Source organism: Syngnathoides biaculeatus, chromosome 10, assembly GCF_019802595.1.
Source record: "Syngnathoides biaculeatus isolate LvHL_M chromosome 10, ASM1980259v1, whole genome shotgun sequence".
NCBI lineage: Eukaryota > Metazoa > Chordata > Actinopteri > Syngnathiformes > Syngnathidae > Syngnathoides > Syngnathoides biaculeatus.
The window spans coordinates 28218026-28239285 of record NC_084649.1 but is presented as its reverse complement, the minus strand read 5'-3'; the positions used below and the strand labels follow the sequence as shown (position 1 = coordinate 28239285).

The 21260-nt window shown below is 47.1% G+C and overlaps 1 protein-coding gene across 2 annotated transcripts; it reads right to left on the bottom strand.

Moving 5' to 3' along the window:
* Window positions 1–240: 240 nt before the first annotated feature.
* smpd4 (sphingomyelin phosphodiesterase 4) lies at window positions 241–20464 on the bottom strand. 2 transcript variants are annotated; one of them, XM_061833827.1, is made up of 21 exons: window positions 19452–20464; window positions 18424–18816; window positions 17859–17930; window positions 17693–17779; window positions 16264–16400; window positions 16113–16188; window positions 13857–13965; window positions 13694–13746; window positions 13474–13625; window positions 10685–10817; window positions 10536–10607; window positions 8520–8609; window positions 7746–7897; window positions 5942–6032; window positions 5763–5866; window positions 5521–5684; window positions 3616–3848; window positions 3307–3537; window positions 2867–2998; window positions 761–889; window positions 241–681 (listed from the first exon to the last, which is right to left on the bottom strand). In XM_061833827.1, exons 3-21 carry the CDS (start codon window positions 17895–17897, stop codon window positions 361–363), a joined length of 2505 nt encoding a protein of 834 aa, XP_061689811.1. In that variant the 5' UTR covers window positions 17898–17930; window positions 18424–18816; window positions 19452–20464; the 3' UTR covers window positions 241–360. The 2 variants fall into 2 exon arrangements, with proteins under 2 accessions (XP_061689811.1, XP_061689812.1); XM_061833828.1 differs by lacking the exons at window positions 8520–8609; window positions 19452–20464 and having other exon boundaries at window positions 18424–19397.
* Between the last annotated feature and the right edge of the window lie 796 nt (window positions 20465–21260).

Genomic DNA, 21260 nt, shown 5'->3' with positions numbered 1-21260 from the left:
TTTCATGACCGAGCATCGGGGAGGATGTGTGCTGAGTGGAGGACAGCAGTCGCAGTCACTCTCAGCAAAAGTGAAGTCGCTCGGCCGTCCTGGCTAGCCACGAGTCCCGACCTGAGCCTCTGGGACTTTGTACTTTAGTGGTAGTGGTTGGCACATCTGCCTCACAGCCCTGAGGACTCCGGTTCAAATTAAGCCACACCTCTGAGGATGTATGCACACGTTCTTCTTCTTCAACAAGACTAGAAAAGACAAACGTTTTATTGCATTTTGTGATGAAAATCTTTGCATTTTTACACAAACTGCTTCTGGAATCCTCCGACGATGCTGTGCCCTTCCTAAATTGCACACCTTTCTTCCTCACTAGTGCGTCTTCCACTTGTCCACCAACAGCGTCACTGTGACGCCGTGTAGGAACACGGCCGCCACGATCAGTAGGGTGCTGGCCACGGGCCCGAAGGACAAGAGGGCGCCCGTGGCGTAGCACAAGCCGAGCGCCAACAGGGTCCTGTAGCTGGCCAGCGGACGCAAGCTGACGCCGGGCCGCCGCTTCCTGTCCCAGTAGCAAGAGGATGCGGGACTCCTGCTCTGGGCCACGTCGGGATCGGGACCGGCCAGGTAGTGACGACAGAGTCGACCGGCGAAATCCGTCCGCGAGCACAGCTCGCTCATGTGGCCTTCAAACTGAGGACGCACAGCAGACGCACTCCTTTAAATGAGACTCACATTCACGCGCTTTCTCGTCTGTTGTGTTGAATTTTACTTTGGCGTTGAGCAGCGACGACATCCTGTAGAAGAACCTGACCAGTAGTGCGTTCTCATAGCTCCTGATTGGCTGCAGCTCCGGGTCGCCTTGGTACTGAATGTCGAACTTGCGCAGTCCGTTGATGATCTGTGCCAGATCGCAAGCGTCAGTCATTAGCACAGATGCGACCGGAGTTGTGTACAGTCTGCAAGTCGATGACTCACAACCATCAAAATACATCAATCAAGCAAGTCATGACGCATGTCAAGCCAAGTCCTAAAGCAATATACGTCGGGACTTTTACCACATACAGGGCGTTTTTGTCTCGCTTCCAAATAACTATTTGCTCACAAGTTCACCTATATGCAAATGTGTTTGACAACATCTTCCATTATATGCTGATCTTGTTTCCTTTTTAAATATGCACTGACCCGGGAGAGGCTCTCCAGTTTCGTTGTACAATCGTGGAATGACAATAAATGGAATTGGTGTTCACCCTGGCTACGCTACCCTTGGGTCAAATTCTTCAAAACTTTCATTTTGACTTTCATAGCCATGCAGATGACACACACTTCAATTGAGGTCCAGTATTGTCCCGCTGTCTAAATCAGATAAATAACTGGATGAGCCAAAATTTTCTTCAACTAAACCACAGCGAAACCGAGACAATTGTTTTTGGCAATAAAGAAGAGAATTGCTCCGAGTAAACACCTGGACTCTCTATCTTTAAAAATCAAAGACCAAGTCCGAAACCTTGGGGTTCTGATTGATTCCGACCTGACTTTCAACAATCTTATCAAATCAATCACAAAAACTGCCGTCTACCATTTGAAAAACATCTAGAGTGAAGTCTTGTATGTGTCAAGCAGACCAGGGAAAGCTCGTCCATGCCTTTATCTCAAGTAGACTTGACTACTGTAATGGTCTTCTGACTGGACTCCCCAAAAAGAGTATGAAACAGCTGCAGTTCATTCAGAATACTGCAGTACACGTTCTCAAACAAAACAAAGCGGTCAGAGCATATAACGCTAATCCTACAGTCCTTGCACTGGCTTCCAGTCAGCTTTAGAATAGATTTTAAAGTTCTGGTACTGGCCTATAAATCACGAAATGATTTAGGTCCTGAATGCAAGAAAGAAATGCTTACCGAATACAAACCTAGTAAAGCTCGGAGAGCAACTGACTCAGGTCGAATAGTGGAGCGCAGAGTCCAAAGCAAACGTGGTGAAGCAGCATTTAGCAATTATGCCAAACACAAATGGAAGAAGTTGCCAACCCAGGTGAGGTCAGCCCCAAGGGTCAATGTTTTGAAATCCAGGTTGAAAACTTTTTTTTTTTTTTTTTTTCCCCCCCTCGAGCTTTTCAGAATATCTCCACTTTTTGATCATATTACTTGCAGTGAATGCGGTTTTGTTGTTTTTTTTTTTTTTTTTAAATATTTTTGGGGTTATTTTTATTGGTTTTATCTATTTTATCTCTTTGTTTTCAAATGCCTTCAATCATGTAAAGCACATTGAGTTACCTCGTGTATGAAATGCGCTATACAAATCAATTTTCTTTGCTTTGCTTTGCTCCATTCTGCTCACTGCGTTCTGAAACAAAGGAGGAGGGAGCTTTGCAGCCATCTGGGTGCCAAATAACATAAAATGTGACATCTGGACTGGGAGACCAGCTTTGTAGTTCATTGAGAAGAAAGTTTAGCCCCATTTGCAAAATCAAATTACCTTTTAAGAATGGAGTCCTAGGCGTACTGTTGTGGCCGCTTCAACTCATCAAACTTTTAGCATATTGGCAGCAGAGTTCCATTCTGGCCACTCCACTTTTCCATTTTTACTCGATTCCACTCACTGAAACTAACATGAAGGAGACAGAGCACACGTGTGCGCCGCGCTCAGTAACCTCAACCGTGAGGTTAGCCAACGTAGCTTAGCCGTCTGCGGCTTTGTCGGCGACGGCTCAAGTGAGAGGTCGGAGTTGTCATGTCCCTCATCTTTCACTTCAGTTTCGGACTCCTCCCCAGAGTTGAGCAAAAATATCGCCCTTGAATCCTGATTGAATCATCTTGTCATCGCATACTGGTGGGTTGCCAGGTTTGCAGCCACAACACAAAAAGGAGGTTTCTACCTGCAGCCTTCCCAAATCGGTGAGGACCAAGCCACGCTCTCCCACGGTGCAATCGGGCAGACGCTTGGACTCGTCGTCATCTTGACGGGACGCCACGCTGGCCAGGACCTGAGTCAGCTGACTCTGGTTCAGCTGCAAGACAAGAAAATGAAAAAGCCTCGAGTTTCAGTTAACACAGCTCCTTCACGCCGTCCGACCGCCCCGTGGCGAGCGTCGGGACCTCGCAGATCCAGGGGGGCAAAAGCGGGACGACTTTTTATTATAGTTAGCTCCTTGGTCGTTTCTCTATTTCCATCTCTGTGTTGCCTGTTCGGAGTGTTCCTGTGATTCTCACTTGAATTTTTGGACTTGCGCAAAGGAATCAAAGTTATTGGACAGGATCTAATATCTAACGTCATAGATCCCAAAATACAACAATGCTGTCGAGTTGGTGAACTCACCTTAAAGATGGCACACAAGTTCTCCAGCGCCTTGTCCAGGAACTCGTGAGTCTTCTTCAGACACTCGCTGCTCTCTTCCGGCTCAACGCCGTAAAGCCCATTATGGGAATCTGAGGAAGGTGCGGCGAACCACGACAGAAAAGACTTGTTGGCCGCCGCCTGGCTAGATCGGTCTGATATCCGTTTGGCCGTCTGTCTGGCTTGCGCGACGATTTGGACCAATTTCACCACCTGCCGAACACGAGGGTGACCTTCGACAATGAGGGCGCGGGGCCGAGGTGGCACAACGAGAATCCGACGGCTCCTCACCACGGCTCGCAGCTCCGAGCCGAACATCTGTTTGTACCGGCAGTCCTGGCCTTCCAAGGCGTACACGTGACTCTTCACCCGGAACACGGCATCAGTCACTGTACGTTGCCGCGACGACAGGAACCCACCGCCTTGACCGGAGGACTGGAAGCTGCCTCCCTGGCCAGGCGTTAGGCACACTCGCGGCTGCCGGTGATGGAGAACCATCTCCGGCTCCAGGAACAGTTGTTCGGCTGCAAATGGAAGGCCGACCCTCCGCTTAGTGTTTTTCGCCTGCGTATTTGATTGTATATTCATCTTGTGATTTTACACATGAAAAGAGATTTCATTTAATTTTAGGTCAAGAAAAACAGGCCATAAAATGAAACATTGGTGTCAAAATATACTGGGCCCTTCTCAATTTGACATGTTTCTACAAAGTTTCCCCACTTTGTTTCAATTCAAACATGTTAGTAGACAAATATTCAAGTGAACTTCAAACACTATTGTCAAAGGGTGATGTCCAAGAACTGACCCTTAAGTCATTAACATTCGTTGAAATTGAACACTTCCAATGTCTATTCATCCATCCATTATCTACCGCTTTTCCTGGTCAGGTCGCGGGGGAAGTAGCTTCAGCAGGGATACCCAGACTTCCCTTTCCCCAGCCACTTCCGGAGGGATCCCGAGGCGTTCCCAAGCCAGCGTGTCCTGGGTCATCGTCGGGGTTTCTTTCCAGTGGGACATCCCCGAAAAACCTCACCAGGGAGGCGTCGAGGAGGCATCCGAATCAGATGCCCCAGCCGCCTCATCTGGCTCCTCTCAATGCGGAGGACCAGCGCCTCGACACTGAGCCCCTCCCGAATGACCGAGCTTCTCACCCTATCGCTAAGGGAGAGCCCGGAAACCCTGCGGAGGAAACTCATTTCGGCCACTTGTATCCGGGATCTTGTTCTTTCCGTCACGACCCACAGCTCGTGCCCATAGGTGAGGGTAGGAACGTAGATCAACTGGTACATTGAGAGCTTCGCCTTTCGACCGAGCTCCCTCTTTACCGCGACGGACCGATACAAAGTCCGCATCACTGCAGACGCCGCACCTATCCATCTGTCGATCTCCGCTCCATTCTTCCCTTACTCGTGAACGACACCCCAAGATACTTGAACTCCTCCACTTGGGGAAGGAACTCATCCCCGACCTGGAGAGTGCACGCCACCCTTTTCCAACTGTTGACAAAATACAAATCCAAGCCATTTAAGGACAGTTCCACTTAGTGATACCCAACGTTTCCAACATGTTTGGCAGTCTATTATGATCTACCGTAGCAAAAATTCGTAACTGAAATTCAATAAGACTAGAACTGACACCTTTGCTGAAGAAGAATGGGCACAAAGATGCACTTGTGCCCAACAGCAAAGGCAAACAAGTGCTTCACCTCTGTTCAAATTGATGACCAGTCATCGATGTACACCAATTGGAATAAGATTGTTTCACTGTGTGTACAAGTCTGTTGAGCTCCCTGGTGCGCCGTTTCAGTGAAGTCAATTGGGTGAGTGAAAGAATAAAATACAGTTGAGGCTAGAAGTACACAGACACGGTGTAAAAACATTACATTTTTTTCCCCTCCATGTCTGAGGTCAAATTAGACCAAAACCTCTCCCGTTTCAGGTCACTCAGGATCACCAACGTTATTACATTCTGTTAAATGCCACAATGTTGACAGAACATTTCGTAAAAAATTTGATATTTTCTTCAAGGTCAAAAGATTACATCCACAAAAAGGACTATAGCCTGAAAGAAGACGGGGAAGCCCAAATGATGAGGCCATGGCTTCGGAAGCTCCTGACATGACACAATAACGGGGGCTCAGTGTACTTTGCAAAGTCGCTAGTCTTGTGTAGGTCATGCTGGCTGCAGGAATCTTACCCTTGTGGATCATATCTGCCAGGTAGGGTTGAGAGAATACTTTGGCCACCCTGAAGAGCATCAAGGCGTTCTTGGCGTTGACTAGGTCCATTCGCACGGCTCTGTTCAGGAAGACCTGGAAGAGCTTGGTGTAAACCAGCAGGTTCTCCTGAACAAAAGACTCCCTGCCAGTTTGGAACGCGTTAGAATTGCTCAAAACGCAGAAACACGTCTACACGAGGAACACGAGTGACGCGACAGACCGTCTCTCGGGGTCGCCTCTGCTGCAGCCGTCTGCTGGCGAGTTGGCCATATTGTTGTTAGCGTACCTCCACGGCTGGATGAAGCTCAGCCATGTCTCCAGCACCTTCACAAAACGACAACGATGAGGTCGTCAAAGGCCTCAACCGAAAGATGGAAAGCAACAAGTTAGTCCACGTACCGCTCGGAAGGAGGCGTCCAGAGGCCAGTGGCCGAAGCAGTGCTGCAGGAACAGGAAAAGCTTCTGCTGGACGAAACGCTGCAGCACAACTCTGCAGGAGACGATGCACAGTCCAAACATGAGACACGCAACTTTGACCTAAACCTATTTCAAGAATTGCTCGTGTCCCAGACTCGGACAACTGATTTTTTAATAACATTTGGTTTGAGAACGATGGACCTCTTCCGCAATCATCACTCTACTCGATCACAGTCACTGCAATATTACTTAGTTTGCAACTGCTCTAAATTGCCTAAGAACTATGAATCATGAGTACAATTGCCACTACACTAGTGCGACACTTTCATTGCTCAACGATTATCCATTTTAGGGCTTTAAATGTGTATTTTGTCAACATGGTTGTTGTCCTTGATAAAATCCTTGTCTTGAAACATTCCCGGCCAGTAAAGCCGATTCTAATGACAAGGGTTGGGAGGTGTTTCAATGTGGGGTGCGCCCCCCCTTTAGGCATGAAATATTTTTATAAAACACACTTAAATGGTGACGTCTGGTTACTTCTAACAGTGTAAATACAGGGCAATCATAATATTTTCAAAACTTAAAATATGAGTCCAAACAACCAAAGTAATTTTGCCAAACCTCAGACATAAAAATGTAGACGGTGAAATTTATCGCAAATGGGCTACTGTACTTACAAGTTGTACTTCAGAAATAAGTCCACAATACGTACATACGTATATATGAGTGAGTGATCGATCATGAAATATAAAAGTGAGCGATAAAATGCGTGATCTACAGGGCAAGTGCTAGAGATAGGCCTAATCGTATTAACAGTTGTCAATTCTATAACATTTGAGAAATTTACATCCAACTTACCTTTGTGTTTCCTGGTTTGGATATGTTCCTGGATATTTTTTGCTCCTCGGCTTCCACAATTGATCATATCGGAACGCAGTGTGCACAGCACTTTGCCGGGAACGTCCACTTTTTGTACGTTCGGTTAGACGTCTTGATACAGTTTTCGTTACTATCTGCACGGTGACACTTTTTTTTTTTCAAGCCATACCCATCTGAAAGTTTTTTACCATGTGGTTTTTACCAATTTCCCTGGCACGAGCTTCCTCTTTTCGCTCCAAGACTTTCGCCATCTTGGCAAACGTGCAGACCGTTCGATAACATATGCTTACCTATAACTAAGTTATAACTATGCCGTAGTAAACAGAATGTTTCTCTATGAAATGTTCCCATCAGAGTGAAAATACGGCGGAAATACCGCCAAAATGATGCCGGAAATCGGAATGTTGTCATTATTATAAAGACCAAATTGAATGCAAACATATCTGCAATGCCGTTTTCCGCTATCAAAGCTGTGACTAATTTCACGACGAGCGTTGCCGATAGATGCTGGCTGCCGGTATTGATCACAGTCTCGACCCGCGTCACGCCGTACCCCCACACCCCTGAAAAATTTTCTCAACGGATTTACACGTTTCCCAAAAATGACAATTTCATCTGAAAAAACTCAGAATTCCACAAATCCGTGGAAAATTCTCATCCCTGTTTTCAATGTGGCCATAGTCCTCCTTTATAATCTATGATTGCGATCTGATGACATCTCCTGTCTTGTCCACCACTGACACCTGCTTGTACTCCTTGGACTCCGTCCCTCCCTCCCCATCTCCCTTTGAGAGTTTGCCAAAACAAAAAAAGACCAACAAAGACACTGACATTCAAGAAGCGCTTGGTATTAACTTGCCAGCTCCACAAAATAACGTCTGGCCTAAGAGCGTAAGAGCAAGATGACCTCTTGAACTCCTCCAGGGGGCTTGCGTGGGCGTGCGAGTGGGTCGGGGAAGACGACAACTGCTCCACCTTCAGGCTGTTGGAGAAAGCGTGCAGATGTTTGACCAGCAGACGCACCACCAGGACATGTTCCTCGCTCGGACTGAACGGTTCCTGGAACACAACCGCAGCAAAGTCAAGCGGTGCTTCCCTCCTCCCATACCCGTGTCGCAAGCGCCCAATCGGAATGCTTCTAGGCCCAGGCAAGCCAATCGAGCGGCAAAGGCTTTTTGGTGCACTGGAGAGCGGAGGTCCCACACAATCTAACTTTGAGGCGGCGCATTCGACCCGGACTAGGCTCATCTTGCAACCTCAGCCAAAAACATTCCAAAAAGCGGTTGAGGCATTGTCTTGCACAGCCTGGCGTTGTGTAGAATTCACATACACAAAGAGACGGGACCTCAGCACTCCACAAGTGGGCGCAGCATATTTTAAGTTCAAATGCCAGCAAACAAAATTCCAAACTGCACTCCTTTTAACTTTGGATGGGCCCAGGCAACTCATTTCTCACATTTTGTCAGCATATGCTCCACACACAAAAAATGAGCAAGCAAAGCAAAGCACGTCGGACCCAGGATCGATTCTCCCATCAAGAGTACGTCATAGGAAGAGCTGGAGGTCCAATGGGAAGGTTTCTCCAAGAAGTACCCTTGAGCAGGACCTTCAGGTCTCCAAGAAGTACCCTTGAACGGGGCCGCAGGTGGAAGCACGGCGGGCGAGAAGGTTTGATAAGTACTTGGTAGGTGTAGAGTGTCCCTGAGCCCGGTGAGCTGTGGGGTTGACGCGGCATGCTGGACATACTGAGGCGGTACTGGAGCAGCGCCAGCTGTTGACCCGTAAACCAACAAAGGGATGAAAAGAGGAGGAAGAGGAGGAGGAGGAGTGTCACTGAAGATGCCAGGGAGCAAAGTGACAATCAGTGAAGAACAACAAGGCAACAGATGAAACATAACGTGACGAAGAAGAGAGGAGATAAAAATAAAAGATGGACTCAGACACAGGCTTGCTTGTCAACACAAAACAAAGGGATGACATTTGCATGGTCATGGACTGTCAACGAGTCTTATCCCTTGTTTAAACTTTCATCAGGAGCTCTGAGAACATTCAGAGGAGCACTAAAAGGAGAAAGGTCACAATACGGAATTATTACATGGTCACATACATGAAAGACAGACAACATTCAGCTCACAATATTTCATTCTTGGATTTCGAATAGAATGCCAGCCAAGTCTCACTGTGACAAAATCTGGCAAGATTCAAGTCCCACTGCACACAAAAATTTGAAAAAGCAAACTATTGGGAGTGACGCCACTCTGCTTGCTGGAAACTGTTGATATGACCTTGAGCGAGGCACCGCCCCCGGGCTCCCGGCGCAAGCGGTGAAGTGCTACACGCGTGTCTCTCTTACACTGACTGTCGACATGCAGTACACAACCTTGAAAGGAAAGGACCCGGAGGGAGAGAGGAATGGCTCAACTCTGACGGATTGCAGACGTTTTTTGAGAAACTCCTTAATCCAGCAGCACGTGGGAGGAGTTAGTCCTCGGAGGCAGAATTTGTCAACCACAATACCTGGGCTGTTGCTATCAAAGGCTGAACTAAAGTCTTTGAAGAGCATCCTCACTTTGTCCGTCGTGTTCCAGGTGGCTCAGTGCAGTAAGAGCTACTGTGACGGCGGCCTCGTTGGACCGCTTTCCTCTGTGGGCAAACTGGTGAGGGAGCGAAGGGGTGCCTAAATTACGTGGAACCAACCTCTCAAAGTGCCTCATGATCACAGGCCCGAGTGCAACAGGCCTGGGATCATGCAATTTGGGGACAGGGGTGATTGTTGCAAATTTTAGGGTGGAGATTTTTGTGAAAACACAAGTTGGCTGATCTGATCAGCACAGACTTTCAGTACCTTTCCTGGGACTCCATCTGTGCTGGCAGCCTTCCTGGTGTTTACGGTCCAGAGCACGTCTCACTTTTTGTTCCTAAAGCGTCGGCGTGGTGCTGATGGGAGGTGGTGAGACTGAATCTGCGACAGTATAGCAGTCTCAAAGCAGGCAAAGAAACCGTTTAGTTCCTCTGCCAGCAAGGCGCTCGTTTCGGCACACGTCTGTAAACTGTAAACTAAATCTGTAACTCGCAACTGAAGGATTTGGCCCAACGACACCAAAATGAAGTTTTTAAAATTTCAGATCTATTCAATTTCATGTAGCGCACAGGTTGGCAAACCTTCCAGCTCAAAGGCCACATTCACTTTTTCAATTTGACAGTCGGGCCAAGGCAGAACAAGGGGCTTACGTATCCCCAAAATAAAAATATAGCAGTTAATATTTACATTTATAGTTCAGCGTCCCTGCGCTTGACATTTGTTCACGTCTCAGTGTGACGTCAGGCTGAACACAAGCAAATGCAAAGGTCAACATGCAGGAAACAAAGTTTGGCAAGGAAAAGCAGCTCGACGGGAACATCGGCAGGATCGGAAATGCTGCGATGACAACACTCTCGCCCGCAACCGTACAATCCAAATGTGTTCATTCTTTCCACAGCAAGACATGAAGCTCATCAACACAATGCATTCATGAACAGACATGCACAACGTAGCCAAAGTGAAGAGTCTACGTTCATGGACTTTAAGCTGTTTCAGAGGCAGTAACAATAACTGAGGAGAGCTCAGGCGAGTGACGTGCGTGAGCAGCAGCCAGTAGAAGGTTAGCGAAGGATCACAAGGGGTGCAAAGAGTTGAAAGTGCATTTGCCCCTCTTACCTTCACTTGAGGCGACTGAAGCTTCTGGTACATCTCTAAAGAGTAGTGATGCAGCCACACCTCCACAAACATCTGTCTCACACGCGCACATACCCACGTTTCAAAAAGTTGATATTGTTCACTAATTGCTTGCTGCTGTGGCAACACACCTGCAGCAGCGTTTCAGACCTCCAGATTTCCTGAGCTGCAGGGTCGGCGTTGACGGACGGCTGATGGAAGATGTGATGCTTCAGCAGACTTGGACTGTGGAGGCCGTAACCTGTCAAAGAAATGTTGCTCGACCTACAGACCCAACGAAAACACCGGCACAGACATTACTTACAGTATATTTTGCAACATTTACGCATGCTGAGAAAAATCTACGGGTTTAGGCACCGAGAATCGATTGGAACCGGGACCGACTTTCCAGTTCTCCCGGAATCGTTAATTTAATAAAAAAAAAAAACTTTGGTTTCCAGTTTCGATAACTACAGTTTCCCCACCCCAAAGAAGTTTCTGAAAACCAACAAAGGAGATAAGGCACAAAGATGTGTTTGTGGACAAAAACCTGGGGGCGAACAAAACTGCCTTTACTTTGTTCAAATGAATGAGCAGTCGCCTCAGTACTTCTTCTTCACCTTTCCCCTTGTCCCATTAGGGGTCGGCACAGCATGTCATCTTTGATGAACACATATTTGTTTGGCACAGTTTTAAGCCAGATGCCCTTCCTGACGCAACCCTTCTGCATTTAGCCGGAGAGAGAAGCTTACAGCACTATTATTATTATGCTATTCCCAGGCGGTCTCCCATCCAAGTACTAACCAGGGCCAAACCCGCTTAGCTTCTGAGATCTGACGAGATCGGGCGTTTTCAGGGTGGCATTAGTTGCCTCGGTACAATACTCCCAAGAACGTTATGTTATGCAAAGGAAGGATTGACGATGTGTAGAATTCGAGCAATCCTCAGCCTGCACCTCTTCAGTGAAGTCAACTCTCAGTCTACTGGCTGCGTGAAACGATAAAATTTATCCATGTCAACATTGAGGCAGCTAACGAGGTAAACGGTTGGTTCCACTTTTGCTTTTATTTATTTTATCACTAACCTTTTGCCTCTTTGGCGTTAGCGTCCATTCATTACAAAAGAATAATCAAGTTACTTTTCGTGTCAAAATGCTCCCATGTGTACCCCTAAAAATAAAAGGCTAAAAGCTTATATCCGGAGGAATAAACATGCACAAAGATAACATTTGACATGAAATAGTCCCAAATAATTTGAACAAGATTTGACTTTTAGCTGAAACATTGGACCTTTCCGACCAGTCAATCACTTGTACAATAATAGCCAATCAGATAGCCGCATTGTCTTAACCCCTGGCTTGACCCGCCCCTCTTGTTGTCATCTCCCACAAGCAATGCTGGTTATCGGTCACGTGCGCTTTGTAAAGTGAATTTTACGGAGAAAATGGTCCTCAGATGGGCTTGGGGAAAGATATCCGACTAGCTTACAAGGGGCCCGCTTGATTCATTTTCCAAAGCCTAAAACACAGTTGACCAAGTGACTCGCGGAAGAGCGCGCGTACAACTAAGTGTGGAAAATATCAACAAAAACAAGGCTGTATGTTCCAAAGTAAGTGAGGGAGAAGTAACTTCTCTTGAGTTGGATTTCATTATCATCGTTGCAGGAGAACAACTTTCACTTTGTGACCTGCTGAATGAAGTGTGTCGTGTTTTATGGCGAAGAGTCGGGTTAGGGATACGTAAATGGCTCATGTCATGCAAGAGCAATGTCTATTTGCCTATTTTGACCACATTGGACTTTTGAGACAGAAAACTGGGTTCAACTGGGTTCCATTAGGAGCCAGGTCAAATGAATACACCCACTCACTTCTAAAGACTCCAATGATCTTACTGGTGATCTTTCCAAGTAAAAAGTACTCCCCCTGCTCTACATGCACAGTACGATTCCACTATTTGATCCTGTTGGATATCAATATGAAGTTTGTGAGGGGTCAAACTTTTTTTTTTTTTTTTTTTGCATCGATCGCCAACGTTTGGCTGTAACTCTGACATTGCGTTCTGCTCCGTCCAATATCTTAATTCCATGTACATATCCCTGCGTGAAATAGTGGAGACCTCTCTGTGACACCCTTTTGGACAAGTCTGGCGCATTTGGCAAAAAAACATACCGCAATGTTACCGAGAATGCACGATAGAAAATCTACTTCAACCTGTTCTCTTCAGTCGCCATTTTGGAAGATTGTGAGAGACGGTAACTGTCGCTAAGGGGGGCCGAGCTGAATGAAGATGGCCAGTCGGAAAGGTCCATTGGGGCACCACGGTGGGGCAGCTGTAGAGCGTTGGCCTCGGTTCTGAGGACAGGGGTTCAAATCCCGGATACGCCAACGTGGACTTTGCGTGTTGCGTGGCTTTTCTCCAGCCACTCTGCTTTCCTCCCACATCCCAAAAACATGTGTTCATTGGAGACTCTAAATTGCCCCTGTTGTTGTGCAACTGTTGTCCTTGTCCGTGCGCCCTGCGATTCGCTGACAACCAGTGCAGGGTGTACCCTGCCTCCTGGCCGATGACAGCCGGGATTGGCTCCAGCACTTCTGCGACCGTCGTGGGGATAAACAGCTCAGAAAATGGATGGATGAATTAAATCAATTGAGTGAGCTTTTTAGAGTCACGTGTCCTATAGCTAGATACCCGGCCTCTCTAGAACCCCAGTCAAATGTTCATTTCAGTCCATGCTGCGGGCTGCTAAGAAAGTGGATGTTCAAAATTTGGACATCCTTTATTTAAAGCATGCAATCTTTTTTTGAGAATGGGAATCGAAATAAGGAACCAGAATCGTAACCTGAATTCAATTTTAAACGACGGCCAACGCTGTACATCGATAAATTTCAAGGAGGAATCGAAGGAGAATGACGGCGCGCGGTGCCTGTGATCCGCGCACTTACCTTGGAGAAGGTGCGCTGACTGAGCCTCTGCTGTCAGAAAAGGGGGAAGGGGGCACACTTCCTTCGGTAGGCAGGAAGTACTTGAGGTACATGTCCACCAAGATAAAGTAGGCACTGTCGGTGGTGCCGCCATGTTGGCACACTGGGAAGCTCTAGAACAGCAAGCAGCAAGACTCCTTACAACTCCAAACTGTGTGTGGATGGTGACCTTTTCCCTCACCTTTGGTGTAATGAGACAGGAAGCAAAGTAGAACATGAAGAACTCAAAAGGATCTGCAGAACATTGAGGGAAAAGTTCAACTGGCTGGTCAAAGTGCATCCACATGCAGTCACAAAAGTGACCACCAGGCGTCACCGGTGGCTCGGTACGGCCAAAAGGATACTCAGCGCCATGTTGAGAGTCAGCATGCCGGACATGGGAAAGTGCGGCCGGTTTTGAAAGAGTGGACAGTCGGGAAGGACACCTTCCTGGATAGACGTCTTCACCGGAAACTGAACAGCCGACACCGTATGACAAACACACCGTTAACAACTTTGAAAAATAGGAACCGTCCTGACAAATTGACTGCGATATGACAATCTTCCATATGTGGTTGGGATTATGATCCAGTCCACCTTCGAACAGCTGTTTGGTGCATAGGCAAAAAGAACAGTCAGGACCCGTCCCCCGACCCGAAGGCGGAGGGAGGCTACGCCCTCACCCTCCCGGGTTAACCCCAATGTACAGGCGCTAAGCCGGGAGGCAACAAGTATACCCAAACCTGATCGGTACCTCTCACCGTGGGCAATTCCAGAGTGGAACAGAGTCCAACCAACCCCTCTCAAGAGGAGTGGTACAAGAGCCCATGCGGATTTCACATAACATTATGCAGAGAAAATCTACTTGAGTAGTTCTTAAAGGTGTACGCGAAGGTCCTCAATGCACCTTTTTGCTAATTTTATACAGTTTTGTTTCATGCAGAATTCTAATCTGAAATCCGTTATGAAGGAAACGTTTTTATTTTTCGATTTTCTGCAAAAATTATCGCACATTGCTGGATTTGGCGGAAAAAGACGGAATCGAAGCGGAAACAGCCGAGCAGGAACGTGACGTCCGAACCGGTGGGCAACAACGGCGCATTGTAAGAACGCCGACGAATTTTCCGAAGTTTTGAGCGATGAACACTATTCTGAAGGGTCCCACCAAAACGGTGCAGAATACGAGCTTTAGAAAGGCGTTAAAGGTTAGCAACTTGAGCCAGTTAGACAGCATACACGGTGGAACGCAGACGAGATCGTGGGCCGTGAAGAAATTGCCCAGCCCGCAGGGAGCAGGATATGGCTCGTGTTGGAAACAAAGACTGCTAAGCATTTGTGAACTTCTTGTTTGGTTTAGTTTGTCATAAACTGATAAAAGGGAAATATATCCGGAAAGCATCGACGACGTTTTCCGTCTTGTTTTAAAATCAGGCAAACGCCGTGTATTTAGTAAATAGGTACACGACCACCCGGCCGTTCGTTGTAGAGCGCGATGGATCTGTCTGTGCTTGTATGAGAAACTATCTGCAGTACGATGTGTTTACCTGCAGTGACGTCAGAGGTCAGCCACACGCGTTTTTCAGACTCGGGGAAACTAGGTCAAAGTTCGCCGACTTTAATTCATTAACACGTTTTTTTCAGGGTAAAAACATCGAAAAGGTGAAGCATTTTATGGTATAGTTGAACATATATTTTCGTCTAGGTAAGATCATTTGCATTACAAATGAGACACTCCATACACTTTAACCAGAGTACACAAAAATTGGGTACGGGCTCTGTGGCACTCCTACTAATCAGGCATAAGCATTTCACGGAAACGATCGTTCCGTTACAGTGTCGTTACCCGGCCTGAGAAAACACGGAACCGAAAGTCCGTTTCCCAGATCTCAGGGCTTACTTTTAATAAAATTCGCCCATGTGTGGAATGTAAAACAAGTTCTCAACGAAGTACAACAATCTGTATAAAACGAACCTACATGAACCCCTTTATTTTTAGTGATTAAAACGCCCAGCTCTGTCAGTGCGGTTTCCGCTTCTGCGCTACGCATGCGCAAGGTCGAGTTATTCATATCCGGGTCACTCAAACGCTAGTCAAACATGTCGGTTGCTAAGCGTAAAAGACAAAATGCTCAAGCCTGCTAAGGCTTTATTCTGAAGTACACGTAAAAACCGGTTCCCATGAGCATTATCGATGGGAACCGAAAAATCGTTTCCCACCGTTTCCCGGGGGAAAAACCAACGGAACCGAAAGATCGGTTACCATACTTGCACTCGAAATCCTCATGCCTGCTAATTGAGTCTGAAGTCTGATTGGTTACTTGGGAGGGGGGGGGCTTCTATTGCGTGTATTTGGCATCGGCCACCAATGTCAAGTTTCTTTTGTGCAAGTTGGAAATGCAAGATGGGTGCTTTTGATAAGGGTGAGGTCAGCAGAAAAGGCTTTGAAAGCGCCCACTGCACGCCTCTGAGTTACCTTTAACTGGACCAATATTGGCGATGCACTCAACCTACAATAAGTGACCCCGTGATAAAGTAGTCGATAAAATGCTTGACTGGTCCAAGCCTGCAAAAAACAATAAGATCGACGAGAGAGAACCGAGCGAGGAGACAGCTGGTCTTACCGGCAGATAATTGACAGGCACTTCGTATTTGTATTCCTCTGCTTGAAGTTTGTAGACCAGTTTCATCATGGGCCCACTGAGGAAGAGAACGAGATCTTCATCTGTTCCCGCGTTCAAGCACACGTCGTGAAGTCTGGCTGAGATGGGTCACCTGGGCTTCAGGAAATCGATGACGAGTGCGAAGTCGCCGCACCGGGAATGGAGAAGGCGAAGGTTCCATCCTCCGAGGACACCGTCCAAACTTCCGAAAACGCTTTCCACCAGCCACGAGAAGATGGCGTGCAGTTCCTGAAGAACGGAGCAAACACAGCCGCTTATCCTACCAGGCCGATCGGAACCTGGCAACGATGGGACTATTTTCTTTTTGACAGTTATGCAAAAAGATTTGAATTATAATAATACAATCACAATAAATAAAATATAATTGGAAGATGGCTGCGGCACAGTGGCAACGCCGGTAAAGCGTTGGCCTCACAGTTCTGAGGTCCTGGATTCAATCCCCGGACCAGGCTGTGTGGAGTTTGCGTGTTCTCCCCGTGCCTGCGTGACTTTTCTCCGGGCACAAAAACATGCAACATGAATTGGACACTCGAAATTGCCACTAGGTGTGATTGTGAGTGCGGCTGTTTGTCTCCATGTGCCCTGCGATTGGCTGGCAACCAGTTCAGGGTGTACCCCGCCCGCCTCTTGCCTGTTGACATCTGGGATAGGCTCCAGCACTCCCTGCGACCCTTGTGAGGATAAGCGCCTAAGAAAATGAATGGATTGATTGATGGATGGATGGATGGATGGATGGATGGATGGATGGAAGATGGCTATTTTAGGGGGCGGCATGATGGGGCAGCAGTAAAGCGTTGGCCAGGATCAGGGTTCAATCCCAGCCCAGCCTGTGTGGAGTTTGCATGTTCTCCCCATCCCTGCCTGGGGGCACTTCGCTTTCTTCCCACATTCCCAAAACATAGAATTCATTGGAGACTCTAAATTGCCGCTTGGTGTGATTGTGAGTCCGAATGTTGTCTGTCTCCAAGTGCCCTGAGATTGGCTGGCAACCAGGTCAGTTGATAGGCTCCAGCACTCCCACGACCCTTGTGAAAGCGGCTAAGACGACGGATGGATGGATGGCTATTTTATGAAATTAATGGCAAGAGGGAAGAAGGATGTGGAGAGTCCAACAGGATTTGGCATGCTCTCATCTTAGTTCTGGCAGCGTGCAAGTTCCCGAGGGTCAAAAGGGGAATACGGACAATTCTTTCAGCAGTTTGGATTGTGCGTTGCAGTCCCAGTTTGACCTTATACGATTCAGGTAAATGCCGTCTTTTGAGTTCAAAATGGCAAAGGAGACTAATTTGCATGTATGTGTAATGAAACCCCACACCTCACTTCAACATAGTTTCAAGGCGCCACCCAAAAAATAACTTCATTACGTTTGCCCGAGTACAAAAACAGCAAACAGGTGAGTTTTTCAGCGCCTGCAGCAGAATAGGTTAAAAAAATAATTTAAAAGGTGAAGTTGCAAATACCCAACAGCAGGATTCACTGAACTACTGCATGCGAAGATGTAAACGGCATTGCCTTTGTACCTTTGCATGACAGTCCTCAATGATCTTGACGAGATCCTGGCATCGCTGTGCCAACGTTTTGTTCGGGAAGTCCACTTTAAGATTGGCCTAAAAGCAGTACACATATTAACGTCAATTGATTAATTTGTCAATCGTGTTCCAAGTGAGGGAAAAGTACGAGCCTCACCAGGAGGAAGCCAGGATGCTGCAAGCCAGGAGCTGCCATCGAGGACGCTCGGCTTGATGTCTTCTCGACTCTCTTGGTTGTGGCCAAGAAAAGTAACAAACATATTTTAAACATCTATTCACTCAACCGAATCCTCTATTGAGAAACAAGTAGCAGAAACCACGAATTAATTGAGATATTAAAGTAGTCTAGATGCGAACCTCCAAACCAGGAAGCAGACCTGCGAAGCACTCATAGATCGTGCTGCTAACTTAATAATAAAACAAAATCAAACAAACAATCATTCATTCGAAATGCATATCCTCACTTGGGTCGCTGGACCCCACCGCAGCCGATCAGGGCGAGGCGCCGGGTACATGTTTAACTATACAGAAGCAACCATTCGCGCTCACTTTAGAGTCCGTACATATTTTGGGAAAATTATACTTTTGGTTGAATAAACCCAACAAGTGGCGTCGCTAACAACGGTTAGCATCATACACCGCTAGCTAACAGGGTGAGCTCACATATAGGAAACAAAACGGTTACGACGAGCAAAGGGGCGAAACCTGTCAGAGTAACTAACCTTTTGTGCCCCTTTACGGATAAAGAGTCATAAAAAAGGGTTTGTTTTCTTCTTGTTGAATTTCAAATCACACGTTCCTTCCCCACAACCTTCCTCGTTTTCTTCTTGATGGGATGTTGCAATGAGGTTGTAACGCATTAGCGCCTCCTTTTGAACGGAGGCGGTATGCACACTTTTTTTTTCTTCGTCGGTCCTTGTTTGTTGATGATGACAAAACTACTTAAAGCTCCACTGTCATGCCTATAAACATACTAAAAGAGATATTGTAATGAAAAATACATATAACATTATTCACTTCAATGTCCATACAAAAATAAATATGAGCGGAGAGCGTGTCATCCATGCGCAAAGTTGCTGAAGTCTCATTCGACATCCAAGTGATCGCCATATTGCCTGCAACGGAATCATCAGATGTTACACCGGAACATTCGGCAATGAAAACACGTAGTGGCAACTTGCTATGGAACACGGAAGCTCTTTTCTAAGAAAAGAGAACATCTCACAATCAAGTGAAATAACCTGTGCAATATTACCCAATCATTTTCAACCATATTTTGATGGGTTAGGATCACTTCTAACTAACAACAGACTCCCCGACAGTATGTAGGGTACTCAGGAGGACCCATGCCGGGTGGGGCGGGAGGTGGTTTCCTTTCTCCTCCCGCATGCGGCCGAACCACCTCCGCGTCGGGGCCAACGCGGAAGCGACGTGGAGTGCCCGGATACCGGCGGCCGGTGGGGGGAAGAGGCCGGCCAAACCACCACCCCGCCCGATTCCCCCTACGCGTCGGGGCTAACACCGGGCCCGGTCTTGTGCTAGGCCGCGTCAACAAAGCCGGCGGCAATCCACAAGGCCGTGCGGAGGGCGTCCTTCCACGGCTGCTGCGCGGAAGCCGTCAGGACGCGCGCATTGACACATTGAGCACCCCTGACTTACGTACGCAGATCTTTTGTTACATTATGAGAGGATTATGTCCCCCCCCCCCCCCAACTATTGTTTTTTTTTTTTTTAGTAGCTCTATACATACTTAGCTGTCATTTGGAAACCACGAAGCTCTCGTCCTTTGCACCCGTGCAAACCATTTGTCATGATGAAGCGGGTCTTTTTGAAAAGTACGAAGAGTAAATCCATCCTCCCGAGTGTTCGAACAATATCCAGCAATACAGGGAGCCGACATTTTGGCTAACACGAAGGAACAAAGAGCTCCCTTCCAGCATGTAAAACTAGTACAAACAGACGAGCCAGCCTGAGTGCGCTGTTGCTGATAACGTCACTTCCTGCTTCTTCTCAAAGACAAATCCCTCGAGAGGATTTTCATGGCGGGAGTTACAAAAAGCCATATACGTCAAAATCATCAATCATTTTGTGGTGAAAAAACAGATGGGTCCATTCCAGCTGCCTTTTTTTTTCCATGAATAACAGTGGACTTTGAATCAACTAGTGTGAACAAGAACAGTAAATGTATGTACAGATATGTACTTTTTCTTTTGTTGCATTACAGTTATGTGTTTTCTCCCAGTGTTAGTCTACTAGTGTACGTGTATTTTATTTTAGCAAAACTGTTTGGTAATAAACGGAACGGTGCCGCAGCTGGAAAGTGTTGGCGTCACAGTTCTGAGGTCCCGGGTTCAATCCCTAATGCGCCTGTGTGGAGTTTGCATGTTCACCCTGACCCTACGTGGGTTTTCTGCGGAAACTCTGGTTTCCTCCCACGTCACAAAAACATGCAACACGACTTGGACACTCTAAATTGCACCTCGGTGTGATTGTGAGTGCGGCCGTTTGTCTCTATGTGCCCTGCGATTGGCTGGCGACCAGTTCAGAGTGTACCCCGCCTCCTGCCCGTTGACAGCTGGGATAGGCTCCAGCACTCCCTTGTGAGGATAAGCGGCTAAGAAAATGGATGGATGGAAGGATGTTTGGTAACATAGATAGAGATCGACATATGCATACAGTGTATATAGCAAGAAGGAACCTTCTGAAAGTCCTGCAATTGGAGGACAAGGCCTAAACCTAACCCTAACCCATGATATCAGTCTTATTTTGCATACATGGTCATTTTATTGCTATTATTATTATTATTTTAAATTGGGAGGTTTTTAAAAAAAACAACAACATGATGATGTAACGAGTGGCTGTTGTCTCAGATGGCGGTTTGAGTTGATTGGTTCCTCCTGGCGCGAGCTTTCCTCTCGTCATGCTTCAGCTTGATGGTGAAAATTTTGTGCTGCCGCCGTTTGTCCGGGAACCACATTTGCTCGCAGTAGCGCTCCGCCATCTTGCGCTCTTTGACACTACCCGGCCACGCCCACGCCCACGCTGTAGCAGGGGCGCGACCGAGGCCCGCCGGGGAAGCAAGGAGAACGCCGGAGGGGACGACGCGGAGGCGGAAGCGGTTGACGAGGCGAATGTATGGGCCTTCGGTGCTGCTGCAAGTGTAGATGCCATCATCGGCCATTTGGAGACGCTGCAGCAGCAAACCTCGCTCAGTGCGCACCAAGCGCTTGTCCTCACTAACAGGAACCTGAGAAAAAGAAAAGGTTTCTTTCTTTCTTTCTTGGAAATCCCTCCCTCTCTACTAAATCGTAGACAAAAGACATTTTGATGTGCTCTTAGAATGTATTGGGAATGAATTGCACATTCTGTACCCTGAAACTATGATATCATCAAAGATATACGTTAGTTGTCTATTATGTTGACAAAAAAAAAAAAACTCTGATTTAGTGAGATGGGAATGAGAAACGGATTGGGAATTGAGCCCGTTTTTAGCCCCGGCACTTTTGCTCTCCTCGTGGTCACCATACTCCCTAACCACGGTAGAATATCTGTAACTTTT

Bases quoted from the DNA above. Each gene is read 5' to 3' on its own strand.
- smpd4 (XM_061833827.1), bottom strand. From the start codon at position 17,897: ATGGCAGCTCCTGGCTTGCAGCATCCTGGCTTCCTCCTG. The intron at 3,849-5,520 runs GTAAGATTCCTG...TTCCATTTGCAG, and splicing joins GGCAGATATGATCCACAAGG to CCGAACAACTGTTCCTGGAG. The intron at 682-760 runs GTAAAATTCAAC...GTGCGTCCTCAG, and splicing joins CGTCGCTGCTCAACGCCAAA to TTTGAAGGCCACATGAGCGA.